At 40.6% G+C, this 16229-nt stretch overlaps 1 protein-coding gene across 1 annotated transcript in view; it reads left to right on the top strand.

The window, feature by feature from the left end:
• AUH (AU RNA binding methylglutaconyl-CoA hydratase) overlaps window positions 1-16229 on the top strand; it is a 212960-nt gene that overhangs the window by 53681 nt on the left and 143050 nt on the right. Inside the window, exon 4 of the mRNA XM_083187690.1 lies at window positions 7672-7758. Within this exon, the coding sequence (XP_083043816.1) occupies window positions 7672-7758 (87 nt within the window). The remainder of the gene's footprint in view (window positions 1-7671; window positions 7759-16229) is intronic.

The raw sequence follows: 16229 nt of genomic DNA, 5'->3' as shown, positions 1-16229 counted from the left end.
AATAATAACAAAACATCTTTATTGAAGAAAAAAGAATAGTTTTACAAAGTAAAATGGGTATAGCAAACAATAAAAGTAGGATTAAACATTAAATGAATGAATAGTTTATCATTTCCAATCGCAAATAAAAAGTTTTTATTGGAAGTGACCTTGAATGATCATGAATTTGAGCAAAGAATATTATATCCAATGCTACATAACAATAGGCAAATATGGGTGGAGGAAATTTAACATCAAAATGTAAGATAAGAAAATGTCAAGCGGCATCAGATATCAAATTAGCTAAGTGGATGCATAGAAACCACTGTAAACATAGAATTTGATACCAAATAAATATGAAAAAAAAAAAAAACACTTGAAACCAAGAATAGGGTAAGGCAAATGTTCTCAAATCAGATAAATAAAATATTGAGAGATTCCGGTATCCGGATGGGAGATAGTCAGTAGGCCAACACAAGATGAACAACAGTCAGTATATCGACTGGTCAAAAGGTCGACATGGATTTATATTGAGTCAAAAGTTTGACCGGTTCAAAGGGTAGAACTGCAAATGGTTGACACAGAAAAAAAGTTTACACATGGTTTTTATGATTTTTATGGGTAAGTCACTTGGTAGAGAGTTAGGTTGCTAGAAGGCAGGGTTAGAGCTACAGTAGGCTGTGGAAAAGGAGTTGGTTAGGGTTAGGCAAAAGAGAGAGTTACATTTATGGAATAAGGGGATGATTTGGATAATGGCTAAGAATTCCCTTAACACAGAAATATTGAATAACCCCAAAGAATCCCTGAAAAACAAAATAAGATGCTGATGTTAATAGAGGGTAGTACTGTTTGAAAAATAACTAATTCGTTTCAGAGAGAAAGTTTGCAGGACACCTACCTGATTATGAGCAAATAGTAATCTGGATATACTGTATAGAAAGAAAAAAATCCCTTTGATACAATAGTTCTCCTAGCGGAATAAAAAAAAGAGAAATTATTTGGAGAGTGATCAGTGATGCTCCAATGAAATCTATCTAAATGAAGATTAGTTTAGTGAATAAGAAGATACTAACTTCTAATATTTTTGTTACCATTGATGAACATTATAAAGATAAATTGCCTAAAGAGAATATAGAGTTTGGAACAGTATCTAAATGATCTAGGACAGGGGTGCTCAAACTATTTATCTCTGGGACCCCATCAGACAATAAAAATTATTACAGGACCCCAGCAAGTTACTACTGAATGGCTGCCACATGTGCGATTGATGAGTGAAGTGACCACTATAGTGACAGGGAGGCAGTGGGTAATGGGGGGGATGGAAAAGGGTGACAGGGGATGGAAGAGGGAAGCAGTGGGTGTTTACTTAAGGAGTTATACCCTGTCTCCCTTCCACAGACACATTTGCCTTATGGTCAGCAACATAGTCGTGACCCCATGCTGAGGTGGTCAGGACCCACTTTGGGGTCAGGACCCACAGTTTGAGAACCGCTGATCTAGGATGATCAGGATATTTTAGAGAGACGAAGATATCAAGATCCCATTTTTCAGCAAAACCCCTTTTAGGGGCTGTACCGAAAACAATAAAAAGGTTCCCCAATCCAGAGGAAAATAGTGGGAAGTACAAAAGCAATATCACAAATTTAGAAGTATTTTATTATATCTACATTATAACAAACATAAATATTGCAAGCATTAAATGTCTTAATGTTTTTATTTCTAAACTAAATGAATGTATTATTTTATGTCAGAAGCACAAATCTTGCTTTCAGGTAATCACTTAGAAATAATACATAAATTTGGTTGAAAATAATGTAGCAAATATTTACTGTTCAACTACAACAGTAGTTGACATAAATTGCCAATATAAGACAACCTAAACTTCATAAATCCAAATTTCATACAAAATGTAATTTTCTTGGTATAGAAACAACTCCAAAATGACGCCTTCCTTGTAATTAAAGCAAAAGTCAAGATGAATGAGTTGTGTATTAAAAAGGGATGAGCCAATAATCAATAATTTAGACAATTGGGTTATAATGTTTTTAAATTTTTTTGATAAATATTCAACTACGATTTTTCAAGATAAACTACATGGATTATTTGATTTAGCTTTATTTCAGGGAGTGCTATCCAAGGACGAGTATCACTTTTTTATTTATTGACTAAATCACTGGATAATCCACTTGGCAGAACGTTATTTTTGGTGGATGTTGTCTGACTTCTAAATTCTTTTTTTATATCACTCACTATCTCTACAGTTTTTACCATGCTCAAATCTCATATCAAAGGTCCTATACCTATCCTGGGTGACCGCTTGGTAAAAACCGATATAACGGGATTGGGTGTTCCTAGACCTGTCAATACCCATTTTAAACCCCCTGGGTGTTATAGCTGCTACTCGTGTGCTACGTGTAGACACATGGTGTCATGTCGACAGTTCAAACATCCACACTCAGATCAGATGTTTGACATACGATTTGTTCTCACTTGTAAAACTGCATACGTGGTATATATAATTGTTTGTCCTTGTGGACTATACTACATTGGCCAGACCACCCGGCCTTTCCGTGACCGCATGGCAATGCACCGATCTGATATCTGTCTTTCTATGTCAGGAAGGCAGATTGACAGGCCGGTGCCACGCCACTTTAAAGAAAAGGGTCATACCATTTCTATGCTCAAATATTTTGCCATAGACCACGTTAAGGAGTCTATGAGAGGCGGCGATAGGGCCAAGAAATTGTTGGTCCTGGAGTCTAAATGGATCTTTAAATTAAAAACTATGCGCCCCGATGGACTGAATGACAAACTAAATTGGAATAGTTTGATGTAATGTTATGTTACATTGCTGGTTTCCAATTTACATCAGGCATATGTTTTCTATAACTTCTGCTTTATGCGTGTTTTTTCTGTTTTTTTTATATTTTTTTATATTCTTATTCATGTATGTATGTATCTTTCTCATGAGTATTAAAGTGCCCATTGGTGTGGTGTGTCGTGCTGGTGATCCACTAACATTGTGTATCATGGCAGGCAGGACAACCTGTAGTCATGGTATATGTTGCGGTGGGTAGCGGCACTGGACTGCCATACTTCATATGGTGCCAATTACTCATGTTATCTGTAGTTATTATATGTTACTGGCGCCGGGGGTGAGCGCATCGGCTCTATCTGGGGAGTTGGTGTTGTGAGGCGGGCGGCTTCCTGTGCCGCGAGACGCACGCTCATTGTTGCCTAGCAACTGGGTGCGTGTCAGCGGACGGAAGCTGGCGCTGACAACTTCCGATTCTGACAGTGGAGGCGGATGGCGAGTTCCGGGCGTCAGGCGGTGATTGTTGTAAGTATAAATGTTTACACTTTTGTATTGTATATTGCTGTAGGTTTGGAGCTGAAGAAGGGGCTCATACCCCGAAACGTCCTCCTAAATACACCTGTTTGTTAAGCTGGTCGTCTCCTTGAGTGCCGTTATTGTCCCTGTGGAGATTGGATCCATATCCTGGGTGATTGAGATTAATTGGGAGCCAGGATATTGTTTAATTACTAGGGATGCACAATGTAGGGATGTAGTCGGTATGTAACCTTCTATAGCCATATACCACATTTAGATGGTGTTGGTGCTGTTAAAGCTGGGTATTTTTTTTAAAGCTCTGGAGCTTTCAGGTAGACATCTTGATCATTAAATTGCAGTTTAAATATTGTTAAGGGTCTACAGACACATAGGAGGGTATTCAACCCTAACCCATACTGCCAACAAGCGGAAATATGGTCCATTTTCAATAAGAGAAGGTCAAATCTATTCAATGTCAGGTCCATTTTTCCGTCTGTCAGACAAGTTTCCGACAGTCCGAAAGCCGTTTAATTAGAGATAACAGCCACCATTAGTTGAAAATGGACATTTCAACAATGCAGATTTTTTAAAACTTTGGAAAAAAAAGTTGAATAATCATGACCGATTATTTCCCCCTGTCGGATTGAATACCCCTTATAGGGGTACATTTACTAAAGCTTCTATAAATTCATAGAGGTGATGTTGCCTTTAGCAACCAATCACATTCAGTCTTTCTGCAGTTCTCGATCTGTTGGTCCTGACCCAAAGTGGGTCCCAACTTTCTCAGCATGGGGTCGCGACTCCATGTTGCTGACCATCAGGCTGATGACTTTTCTAATCTCAGCCAGTGATTCACAGGAGTCTGAAAAATCTGTTGAATTGTCTGTTATTTCAGACTCACATCCCTCCACAATGCTGCCATGTATGTGCTGTCTGCTGACTACACATGCGATGTGATGACCTTCTGCAGTAACTTGCTGGGGTCCTGTCATTATTTTTATTGTCTGGTGGGGTCCCAGAGTAAATAGTTTGAGGACCGCTGCTCTATCGCATCCTATTAAATGATAGACAGAATCTGAAAGATTGGTTGCTATTGGTTTTCATTTTAGAAGCTTTATTATAATATAAATATAATATAATATATGATATAATTGTAATCCAAAAGTCTCAATGTTTTTGGAGGTGGAATCTCTTGAAAATACCTTTTGGAACCGTGATACATTTTCAAAATTGTGTAGTGCTGAATCAATATAGATTTTTAAATTGCAGTAACTGAACTCAGGTTGAATGAAGTACTCAAAGTCAGTAACTGGAATCATTGAGATATGAGGATTTTCTTCCTAGAGTTTAGAAAGTAGAATATTACTGAGTTTGATTTTTTTATCAGTATTATGCAGATATCCTGGATGTTATCCCCCTACTCATGTATGTGGATTAGTGGGAATATTTATTATAAATGTATGTTGAATTCAAGAGAGACAGCAAATGTATTACTGATATGAATTAAATTGTAGCTAGTGATCTGTTAAATTGGTAGCTACTATTTTTAGTATTCTGATGACTGTTTTGGGGGGGGGGGGGTGTTTACATTTTATTTCAACTGAATTAACTTTAGAACTGATGAACTAGCTCTCTGTTAATCGCATTAATTGTACAGATGTCAGTCAACTGGTTAATATAGAGATGCTTAAGGGCCTGATTCAGGTGTGTACACAGATCATGCATTAAAATATGCAAACGCCAGTTTGAACATCTCTTTATGCACCAGTTTGCGATTGACTTAACAAACAATGCAACATCCTCTTTACACATGTAAGCAAAGCTCACGTGAGCTGGTGGATCCTATTTCTCCACCATTAGTTACAACTTTGCCCCTGCCTGGCACAGCATCTCCCTTTATGACTATCATAGCCACTGTGGCTGCAGTACTACAAATTATATTGTAACTGCAGGCTAAAACATGCCCATGACATTCTTATAACATGCCCGTGACACCTATTCTTTTTTTTTTTTGGGGGGGGGGGGAAACTTCAGGGCTCCAGTCTCCGCTGTCGACCACAGATGGATCAAAGAAGCTGTTTTAGATAATAACGATGTCGTAGGTGAATGCATATGCCATCGCACACCTTGATTCAATTGTGTGCTGTAAGGATAACCTAGACATTCGCAGAACCAAATAATCAGTATAAGAACCTCTGAATCAGCTCCTATGGTATTAATCTATGTCATAGGATCTTAAACTCAGTACTCTGGATCCCACCTAGTGCATGTTTTCCAGGTCTTCTAAGAGAACAAGTGAAAAAAATAAGTTACACCTGTACATCTTTTAAAATGTATCTGTGATTAATAAATAGACCTATGCACCTGCTGGGTAACCTGTAAAACAGTGACGGTTTGGGGTCCTAAGGGCTAGGTTTGTTTCTGCAATATTAGGGCTCAGCATTTAGGCCCTTATTCAGATTCGAGCGGTACGGCCCGCGTGCGGCCGTACCGCCGATGTTTTCCGTCTGCACATGCGCAGAGGTCAATCTGCGCATGTGCAGGCGAATTCGCCGCACATAAATTTACTACGCCGCAAAGGGGGCGTATAGGGGAGTGAGGGGCTTCATGCCCTCATTACCCTATGTATACGCCCAGCGTTTCATGGGCGTTCCCATGCAAACGCGGGGCGTATGCATGGTAATGAGGCTATGACGCCAGTGATGGGGGCGGAAAGCTGACATCGCCGGATGTCAGCTGCCCGCCCCAATACAAGCTTTCACACGGACGATTGTCCGTGTGCTCTAAGCTTGCGTGAGCGGGGGGAGCGTGCGGCCCTGCCTTCGATGGTCATCGACCATCGAATGCAGGGGTCAGCTCCCAACATGGTGGAGGCGTACGCCCCGCCATTTTCATGCGGATCGGCAGCCGTCCGTGTACGGACGGCCGTGCCGATCCGTCTTGTAGGCGGGGATTCGTCTGGTGCGGTCGGAGCCGCATATGCGGCTCGACCGCACCAACCAGAATAAGGGCCTTAATTATTTGTAAATAAATGCATAGTGAATAATTTATTCATTTACCTGATTGATATGTGCTACTTGACGACAATGTTTTTCATTTGGGCCGCTGCTGACTTCTTAACACTTGTTGAATGAGTCGCATTGAATAACATCAATGTCGATGATACCCCTTTCACATTACTGCAAAAACTCGGGTTTTTGCCTCTTTGACCCGGTTCAGCAGTTGGGTAAATGGGGTAGCTGAATAAAAACCCGGGAATCCTACCCTGGTCCTGACCAGGGTGGAACATGCGGAGGACACGGGTGGTGTTGCAGTGTAAATGGGTATGCCAGGTTATCCGACCTGGCTCCTGTTTATACCAATGTTGAGTCCAACCTCTCGATCAATATGGAGGTTGACAGGGGGCGCACACAGCCTCTGCTGCTGTCTGCTGTACTATACAGGCAGCAGCGGAGCCATGGAGGAGGTTAATGGATGCCTGCATGCGGGGGGGCTAGGGGTGCATGGAGGCTGGGGGGCAGTCCAGCAGCTTACCTTGGTGCTGGGCTTGCCCCAGCGTGGCAATCGGTCCATTCGTTGTTCGCCGTTCCCAGCGCTTGGAGATGATGTCATCTCCAATTGCCGCCCCCTGCACCTGTGTGCAGTGTAAACGGTGTCTGAAATATTCCGGGTCGGCACTGCAGTGTAAACGGGGCAAATCCTGGATCCGACCTCGGTCGATCCGGGATTTTAATGTAAAAGTGGTATGAGATAGTTATGTGCATTTCTGGATTACTGCTAACCTGCTGATAATTTCCGAATCGCTGCAGTTCTCAGGTTACCTCTATACAGAATCTATTTATGATTAGAGCTTGGTATCACTGTTGTTTGAATCTAATATTGATTGGAACGTGCAGAATAAGTGTCTTCGTGTATGTGTATAGAACATAGCTTTATGGAGTACCAGTAATTTCACTGGACACATAACATTTACGTGCAATACTTTCTGACATTTTATTTGTTATAACAGGTGCACAAACATACACATTGTATTAGTAGACATTAGTAGAGGTGTTATCTATAGTAACCAATCACTTTTTAGCTATCATTTAAAAAAAATGTATTAGTAAAATAACTACAATATGATTGGTTGTCATGGAGAAAACCTCCACTTCTCCTCTATAAAAGGTTTCCTAATACTTCTTCAAAATGTTACACTTGCTCACTTTTATATCCTCTCCTTTGAGAGATCCTTGAGGCGAGCTTCTATTCTATTGTATGGTTGTAATTTGTGGTTCTATAATTGTGCTTCTACAATTTTGTACATTACCAACTGTTTGGTGTATGATTTCTCATTACTATTAAATGTGTTTTCTATACAGGGGCCGATTTGAAGGAAAGGGCAAAAATGCATCCAAGTGAAGTGGGACCATTTGTATCAAATGCTAGAGCACTGATGAATGAATTTGGTAAGTCATTTCAAGTTGCCCTTTACATGATCCATGTTTATGTGGTGTATAAAAATGGGATTTGTATAGCTAATAGCATTGAGTGCTTTGTTCTCTTGTTATTATTATAATAATAATAATAATAATAATAATAACTAAAATGTTTTTACTACAGTGACCCAATCTACTATCATAATGGAAACTTCTCTGGCTTTCAACATTTCTAGATCAATATATAGATATACATGCTTGTACTGTACTTTTGCAGATAACATTTTGACCAAACTACTGGAACGGCGAGCAAAGAACTCTGCAAATAGATGTAATCAAGTAGATAGTTGAAGACTAGAAGTCCTAGCAACATCCCGGGCAATATTTCTTGGCAGTTATCTGCAATTACAAATACAAATATGAATGTTTATATAATTTGTTCTAAAGAAGGTAAGGTTGACAAAATCTTAAATGCAAGTACAGAAAGCTCCTCAACACGCCTCCCAACACAGGCCAGTCATCCTGATCCATTCTCCCCTCAGAGCTCAAGCAGATTCCCCTGATTTATGTGTGTGTGTGTGTGTGTGTGTGTGTGTGTGATCCAGAGCCTGCAGGGTATTGCAGCTGTACACATCAAGTAACTAGCAGCCAGGACACCAATAATCTAGCTGCAGGTATTAGCCAGTGATGACTTGTCTTTGTCTTCAAATGATAGGAGATACACGTAGTTGCTGCATAGTGGCAACTATACAGTACTTGTCATGTCTATAGGGAATGGTTTCTGCAGTTAAAATATAACCTTGGACTTGTTAGTTCATTCTGAACTTTACTTTGACAGGACTAGTGAGCCAAACAATTACAGAGGGCAACAGGAAGCAAAAAGTAAACCTTTAATGTGGGCATTTGATTTCATCATGCTGGTTAGTAAATTTGCTCTTAGGTATGGCTTCCTGCCACATATTTGTACAGCTTGTATTCCCTGTACTCATCTGATGTTGACAAGATGCTGAAGATATTTATAACACATAAGAAAACAAACCACAATTGTGGTTCAGGCAACGATGAAAGGAAATAAACTTCTGTTCATTTTCACTTGGTTGAAGCGTACTGTAAATTGCGACCAATTTATATCCAGCAAGCTGGAAACCTTCCATAAAAAATGACTCCAAGATGATTTACGGTATATAACCTATGGACGGGAATTTTTTTTATTGGTTTGGCAAATTAAAGTTTGTCATAGAACTGTGTGCTTTCCCCTTTTAATTTGATATGACTACAATATACATTTTCATTGTTAACTGAAACACTTTCTTATATGAGTCTTACTTGCAGCAACTCTGGAGGGATCCGCTGTTAGACTGAATCCAGCACTCAGAAATGAAGATAAAAAAAAGGTTTCAGAGTGTTCTAACCTTAATAATATAAACAGAATATGTTCAAATGGTATTTAATAGAAAATTCCATTAGGGCATGGCAATGTGCATACAGGTTATATAGTACAAATCAATGAATCAATAGTGTAAAATTGGTACTTGTGTATTATCACGGCACCCATACCAGCGGATCGCATGCCATATCGTATACCAAATCATATGCGATTTGCATACGATTGGATCTGCGATGCGATTTAGCACACCACCACTATCCACGTCAGCCCGAAGCGTGGCGAGCGCACGTGGTACGCGTCCTCCTGACCTGTTCCTACCCCCACTTTCCACGTCGGCGTGGAGATGATTTGGTACTTATGTAATATCTGGGCGCCCGATTTTTTCACACTTTATAAAATCATCGGTACTTATGTATTATCTGGGCGCCCAATTTTTTCATTGCATGCCACTACTTAAGGCATGTGATGTGTTCCATTTTTTCATTGTAAAGACCCGATTTTTAATTGTATAGTCACCCATGGGTGATTTCATACCCCCACTATCCAACTACGCATGTAGTTGATTTTATATAGTGTGGCGAGTGCAGCGAGGCGAGGGGACGCAGAATACATGTAAAGTAATCCGCGTCCCCTAGATGGGCTCGCTGCACTCGCCACGCTTCGGGCTCGGTGGCTCGCTGCGATTGCCACACTATAGAAAATCAACTCCATGCGTAGTTGGATAGTGGGGGGTATGAAATCACCCATGGTTGACTATACAATTTAAAATCGGGTCTTTACAATGAAACATCGCATCGCATCGCATGCCTTAAGTAGTGGCATGCAATGAAAAAATCGGGTGCCCAGATAATACATAAGTACCGATGATTTTATAAAGTGTGGCGAGCGGACACATAAAATGAAGCTCACTGCACTCGCCAAGCTTTAGGCTTGTTGTGCGCGTCCCCTCGCAGGGCTCACTGCGCTCGACACACTTTGGGCTCGGTGGCTCGCTGCGCTTGCCACACTTTATAAAAACAACTCCACGTCGACATGGATAGTGGGGGTATGAACAGGTTGGGAGGACGCGTATCGATTTGCATATAATTCGATCTGCGATCATGGACGCCGTGATAATACACAAGTACCGTAAAATCCTCTTAGCGTGTTGACAAAACAGTCAATCAAACAGCGAATTGATACCAGCGCGTTTTGTCATGGTGTTGACTTCATCAGGGGCAAAGATACAGCAGTTTGGTGTGATGACCACACAATCTATAGTCAGGAATGTGACTATATTCTAATTTTCCAAAACAGGCAAGTATGACTTACATGCAGTGACGTAAAAAGTTGCAGCATCATAATGGCTTTTATGTTTTTTTTTTACACTGAAGATAGTTTGGGAAATGATCATTCCAGTATAGTTTGTATTACAGGAAAAATAACATGTAACAAGTGACAAAATATGACTGGATAAGTACAGATACATAATCAGGAAGATGCACTTAATTTACAAAAGCAAACAATTGGGGAAACAATTATCTTACAAGGAAATGTGGATGTGGCAAGCACTTGAGGATTAGCCATATAAACAAGGAGTGTTGCAATGATACAGAGTCCTTATCCCTACTGAGCAAATACTACTTATGTCATACTTGCCTTCTTTTGAGAACTAGTTTCAGGAACAATAGTACTTTAGCTGACAACAAAAGGGTGCCCAGGCCACTATACAAAGTGGGTCAGGGAAGCAAGTATGGCAAAGTTGCACAACATAGTAGAGGATATGGGGTTTAAGAACAAAAATGAGATGAGATTTAGCCACAGAGAGGTGTATGCCGGGCACACCATGGTCATGCGTCTGGTATGCATTCGGACAATGTTGGACTGATTTGGATGAAACAAATACAAGGTGGCTTGATTGGGTTCAGATATTCGTGGCCACTAAAACAACAAATCCTGACCCCATGGGGGTCCCGGGGACCTAAAATTGGGTCCGGCCTCTACACAAAGTAGGCCAGGGATGCAAGATATGGCAAAATTGCACAACATATAGTGGGTAGAGGACACGGTTTAAGAAAAAATTAGGTGAGATCCTGGAGCCAACCACAGAAAGATGGTGGACTGATTTGGGTAAAACCAATGCGAGGTGGCTTAATTGGGTCCAGATTAGGTTCACAACATAGAATGTAGGGAGATCAGAAAATATTACATTTAAAGCATAAATAAAACAGGATATATAAATGTAAGAAAAATAATAAAAGAATTAGGTAATTAGAAAAGGCATATTAAACTAAAATATAATGTAAAACATTAATCCGGTGAAAAATCAGAGCTAATATAACTCATCTCCAGTTACTCGAGGATAAGCAGGAGAACCTCCACAATATTTAAACTTCTAATTCCAGGGTCTTATCATTGCCATCAAAACATTCAGGTATGAAACAGCAAATAGCCTCAAAATTGGGCGGGTCCACTTAAAAGTACATGTCTAAAGCATGAACTGGTACAGGAGCAGTAAGGACTGCAGGTTCAATAGACCTAAGCATACCTCCCTCAGCATCTTCTTCATGATGCTCAGGGGTAAAGGTGAAAGAAAGAATATCTCCCTGTATGCCATCTATCTGGTGAAGAAGTCTAGTAGTAGAGGCGTAAACTGTTTGTAATATTTGGTGAACAGAAGATTTCATGTTTATATATAAAAAACACTTAGCAGGAGTTCTATAACTACCAGAAATTCAAACCTCCAGCTGTAGAATGTCACACAAAGGAATATTGGTGGCAGCTAGCACACTGCCAAATGAATCGAGGAGACCGTCAGCTAATGTAGTGTGCTCCAGGATATGAGTGACCTCGGGAAACCAATAATAAAATTACTCAAAATGGTTGGGTATTCTGATTATGCAATCCTCGGCCTCCAGCATCCCAAGCCAGGCATCTGAATGGGGAAAATGGCATCGGCACTCTGTGTCGACCACGGCAGCGCCTCTCTCCCCACACTGCTCTCCACCATTACTTCAGTAGCTGCCAAATAGCCTTGTCATGGAGCTGCAGTAAACTGGTGTAGACCCTGGATCACAAGTGCTGGGCAAATTCAAAAAGCCTCTGTGAACTATTGTGGGCAGCAGCAGCCAACCACAAACTCCCCGGCCTGGTAAACATGCAGGCAAGGTGGTGCTGACAACCCCATTCAGTCTGTAGCAGCGCGTCTCAGCCAAGAGGCTCTGACCACCTTGCTCTCCGGAGATCCACCATCACATGTCCGCTTGACCTGCTTTATCAATTGGGATTAAGGCACCAGAACAGCCTGGTAATAGCGCTGCACAGAGATCCACATTAGCCGAGTCCCAGCTCAGAAATAGGCTGCGGCAGGTAACTCTTGCTGCTTGGTTTCTTTACTGAAGTAAAGCGTTAAGCACTAGGAGCGCGATATACAAACATCTTGCCTGCCAATGTCTGTCATAGTCCACAGTGCATCAGCCTAGTGCTTGGTCTCTCCTTTTGGCCTGCTTCAGTGGGTATGCATGATATCTTGCAAGCATTGCAATATTTCCTATGCAAACTGGATTACAGCAGCCTGCTGTGATGATGGGGCAACATCGGTCAAAATCATTAGCTGCATCTATTGGAATGGTCACGATTTTGTAGATAGCGGCGCTGATAATGGTAATGTAAGGGTATAGTTATGTTCTGAGTGAACTGGTTAATACTAGCTATAGAGTTTAAATTTGTCTTTCCTTTTTTGCTTCAGGATTAGAACAGTGTTAATATATTACAACATGTGCTATTACATTTAATAGCACAGCTCATATTGTAACAGTCTCAAGAAACTTCTTGGCAGCATGATGAGGATCAGTGTGTTCTGTGAATATGATGTACAGGATAACATCTTTATTATGCTAATCTTGTCTGTGTAAGAAATTTAAGGACCAGCCTTCTATCATAATAAAACAATCAGTCCACGTGTCTTGTATACCACCACTGCTTCTAAAGATGACAGGTAGGCACAATTGACTGAATAAAAAAAAATATGCCCGATACTCTAGTGTGCCTAAATACAAGAAAGTTTGCAAACCCTGCTAGAGACTGTAGCTTATAAGTCAGGGCACTACAAATACTACAACAGTCTGCATGTGTTGAACAGTTTCTAAATTGATGCTCATCTGTTGCATAGTCTTTAGGTTCAACTAGGCCAGTGCACTACAAATACTACAATGGACTGCATGTTTTGACCGTTTTAATATGATTGATGCTCATCTATTGCATAATAGTTGTTCCCAAACTGTGTGCCTAAGCACCCTGGGGTGCCATGAAGCTGTTGCTGGGGTGCTTTGGATTTTTGGTCCATGACCAACTCAAAATATTTATATTAAGCTTGAAAGGAAAAACTAGTTCTAGTGGTTGCCAACTATAAAACATATGAACAATCAGCCTACATGTTCTGTACACCACTTCTGATCCTAACGACTAAGGCCATGATTAAAGAAAGTTCGGGAACCACTGGCATAGACTGTTTATAAATTGATGCTCCTCTATTACTTAAGTCCCCCATACACTTTGCGACTTCTATGAGGGCAGAAGATGCCCCTTGACCATGTATCATATAAGTCTCTGCCGCCCAGGAATCTCCCAGATGGCAGGGACACATACAATATATCATATGCAGTCCTTCTGCATACGATATGTCGTATGTGATCCCGTTACCCAAGCACCTTCTATTTGGCCACTTATCTGATTTCTCTGCCTGAGCCATCGCAATCAGGTGAATAGAGCCCAAATCAGACAAGTGTAAGGGGGACTATAAAATATCACTTAATCCAAGTTAGTACACTACAAATACTACAATGGCCTTCATATGTTGAACTGTTTATTAATGCTCATTATTGGTGGTCATATTCGCCCCCCAAAAAAGGAGAACGTCATTGGCAAAAATAGACTTAAAAATATGGGAGAAAATGCCCATTATTCAATACTGAAAAGGCGAATCTCTGACTATTTGCGTGGTGAACATTTTGGCCGGGATTGAATTACCCCCATATCTCCTGGTCCATTTGAAAAAATAAAACAGCATTCTGCCATCACAATCAGTGATTGTGTCTAGTAAAGGGGAGATCAGGTATCCTTGCCTCTCATTCACAGTATGCCTTTGCTGGTTGACGATAACTGCAGTAGAGGGTGGAAACAGCAGGACTGTGAGAGATGCTGAATGTATGGTTTAAAGAAGAGAAAGGAATCAAGGCAGCGTGCTTAGTGGCTATAAGAGATCATTGTTCCATCAATAAATAGTGAAATTGTGAAAGGTAAGGTTACTGTATGTGGGAAGGCGGGAAGATGATCTGCTCAGTCTTATGGGCCCCATACATCAGCAATCACAATTTATGGATTTTCAGATATAGGGATATTTTGGCCAGATAAATGGATTTTACAATCTATCTGACTTTGCCCACACATTACAGATTTATTTCAGTGATCAGCAGATTTTTCCATCTAAAGATTGCATCTTCATATCTGGAAATTGCCCAATCGATTGCTGTTCATAATGTAAATAGATGAAGAAGACGAATTGGGAATGCCCACACATATAAAAAAGATCTGCAGATAATACCAGATTATTAAACATGTTTAAAAACCTGATTAAGCAATCAATTGGCGATTTTGATTGGGATTGCCAAAAGGGGGAGCCCACACATCTAAAATAAATTGTGGCAATCATCTCCATATCTGAAAATTGTCACAATTAATTGCTGATGTATGGGGCCCTTTAGACATGTTTAGTTTAAGATAGTGCTGGGACATCAAAGAATAAATAGCGGAGAGACAGTTGGAAATACGAGTGAAGAAATCAGAAGAGAGGTCAGGAGAGGAGAGGTAGATTTGATTATCATCAGCATAGAGGTGATATGCGGACACCCAGCTAGTTGTTGTTATTAGTATTTATTAATGTACATTTTAATACATTAATAATAAACGTCCCACAGCACCAGAGCATTTAGCTGAAAAATGTTGGCACAAAATTACTACCTTGCCCTGGGTGACAAAAAATCCTAGGCCCTACACAACATTTAGCAATGCAATGTTAACAAGCTTACTTGTTATGGATACTGCCAGGTGTGAAGTGGTTAACTATTGTAGATTATCATATCAGATGGCACAGGGAGGCCAATTAATTTGTTATTCTAAAGAAAGCCGATAAGTAGCCCACTTGTCTGCATCTCTGCAGTTATGCATTTCTTGCCATCAACAGCTGAGTGTTTTGTTTTGGACTTGAAAAAAAAAAAGATCAAGAGGTTCTAATCAATACTCTAAATATAACTATGTGGAAAAATCCCTCGCCTTACGAGCCAGAGAAACCTGATCTGCATTTTTCCTTTACATGATAACATGTTTGTCTAATTGCTAAAATGACTTCACACTTGACTTGGTCCTGTGCATGTAGATATACAAGCACAGCTCTTTGTGTTACCCAAATAACAATTTCCTCTGGATTTGATTTCTCCATCTGTAAGAGGAAATAATAGAATATTTTGCTCTAAAATTAGCAGCCGTTGGCAGATAAATGCATATTGCATGATTGGGGGAGTGCCCATAATGCCCATAATGGATTAGTCTGATGATACAGTGTTAGCACGAAGGAAGAAAGGGAGCATAAAATGGGTTAGTCTCAAAGTATGGGGTCTGAAGCAAAAACAGCATCAGTAATTACACCAAAACTGACATGTACAGAGAGAGAGAGAGAGAGAGAGAGAGAGAGAGAGAATACATTTCTACATCCATTCATCCATCTTTCCAATTACCAGTGACTAGATCGCTTAGAAATGAAGCACAGATCGCTCGGTGTGTATGCCCCCGAGTGACAGCGAAGCGAGATCCCACGCATTGCCTGTTTAGCTCTTGACTACATATAGTCAAGATTTAGTCAAATTGCCAGCCCGTGCTAACCAGAACACTGGTTCGCACAGACCACTCATACACACATTGCTACGTGTGATTGTGTGATCTAGCCGCCGGGACGTTCAAGGGAAGTCATCTTTCCCGAGAACACTCAGCACAAAGTGGCATACACATCTCAACATGTGTATGTCTCTTAAGTCTCTTATCCACTTCGTATCACCAAGCTGGCGTCTGACCTAGCACCGCT

This window comes from Crinia signifera, chromosome 1, assembly GCF_055691185.1.
Source record: "Crinia signifera chromosome 1, ASM5569118v1, whole genome shotgun sequence".
In the NCBI taxonomy this organism is placed as follows: Eukaryota; Metazoa; Chordata; class Amphibia; order Anura; family Myobatrachidae; genus Crinia; species Crinia signifera.
This window is presented reverse-complemented; position numbering and strand designations above follow the sequence as displayed.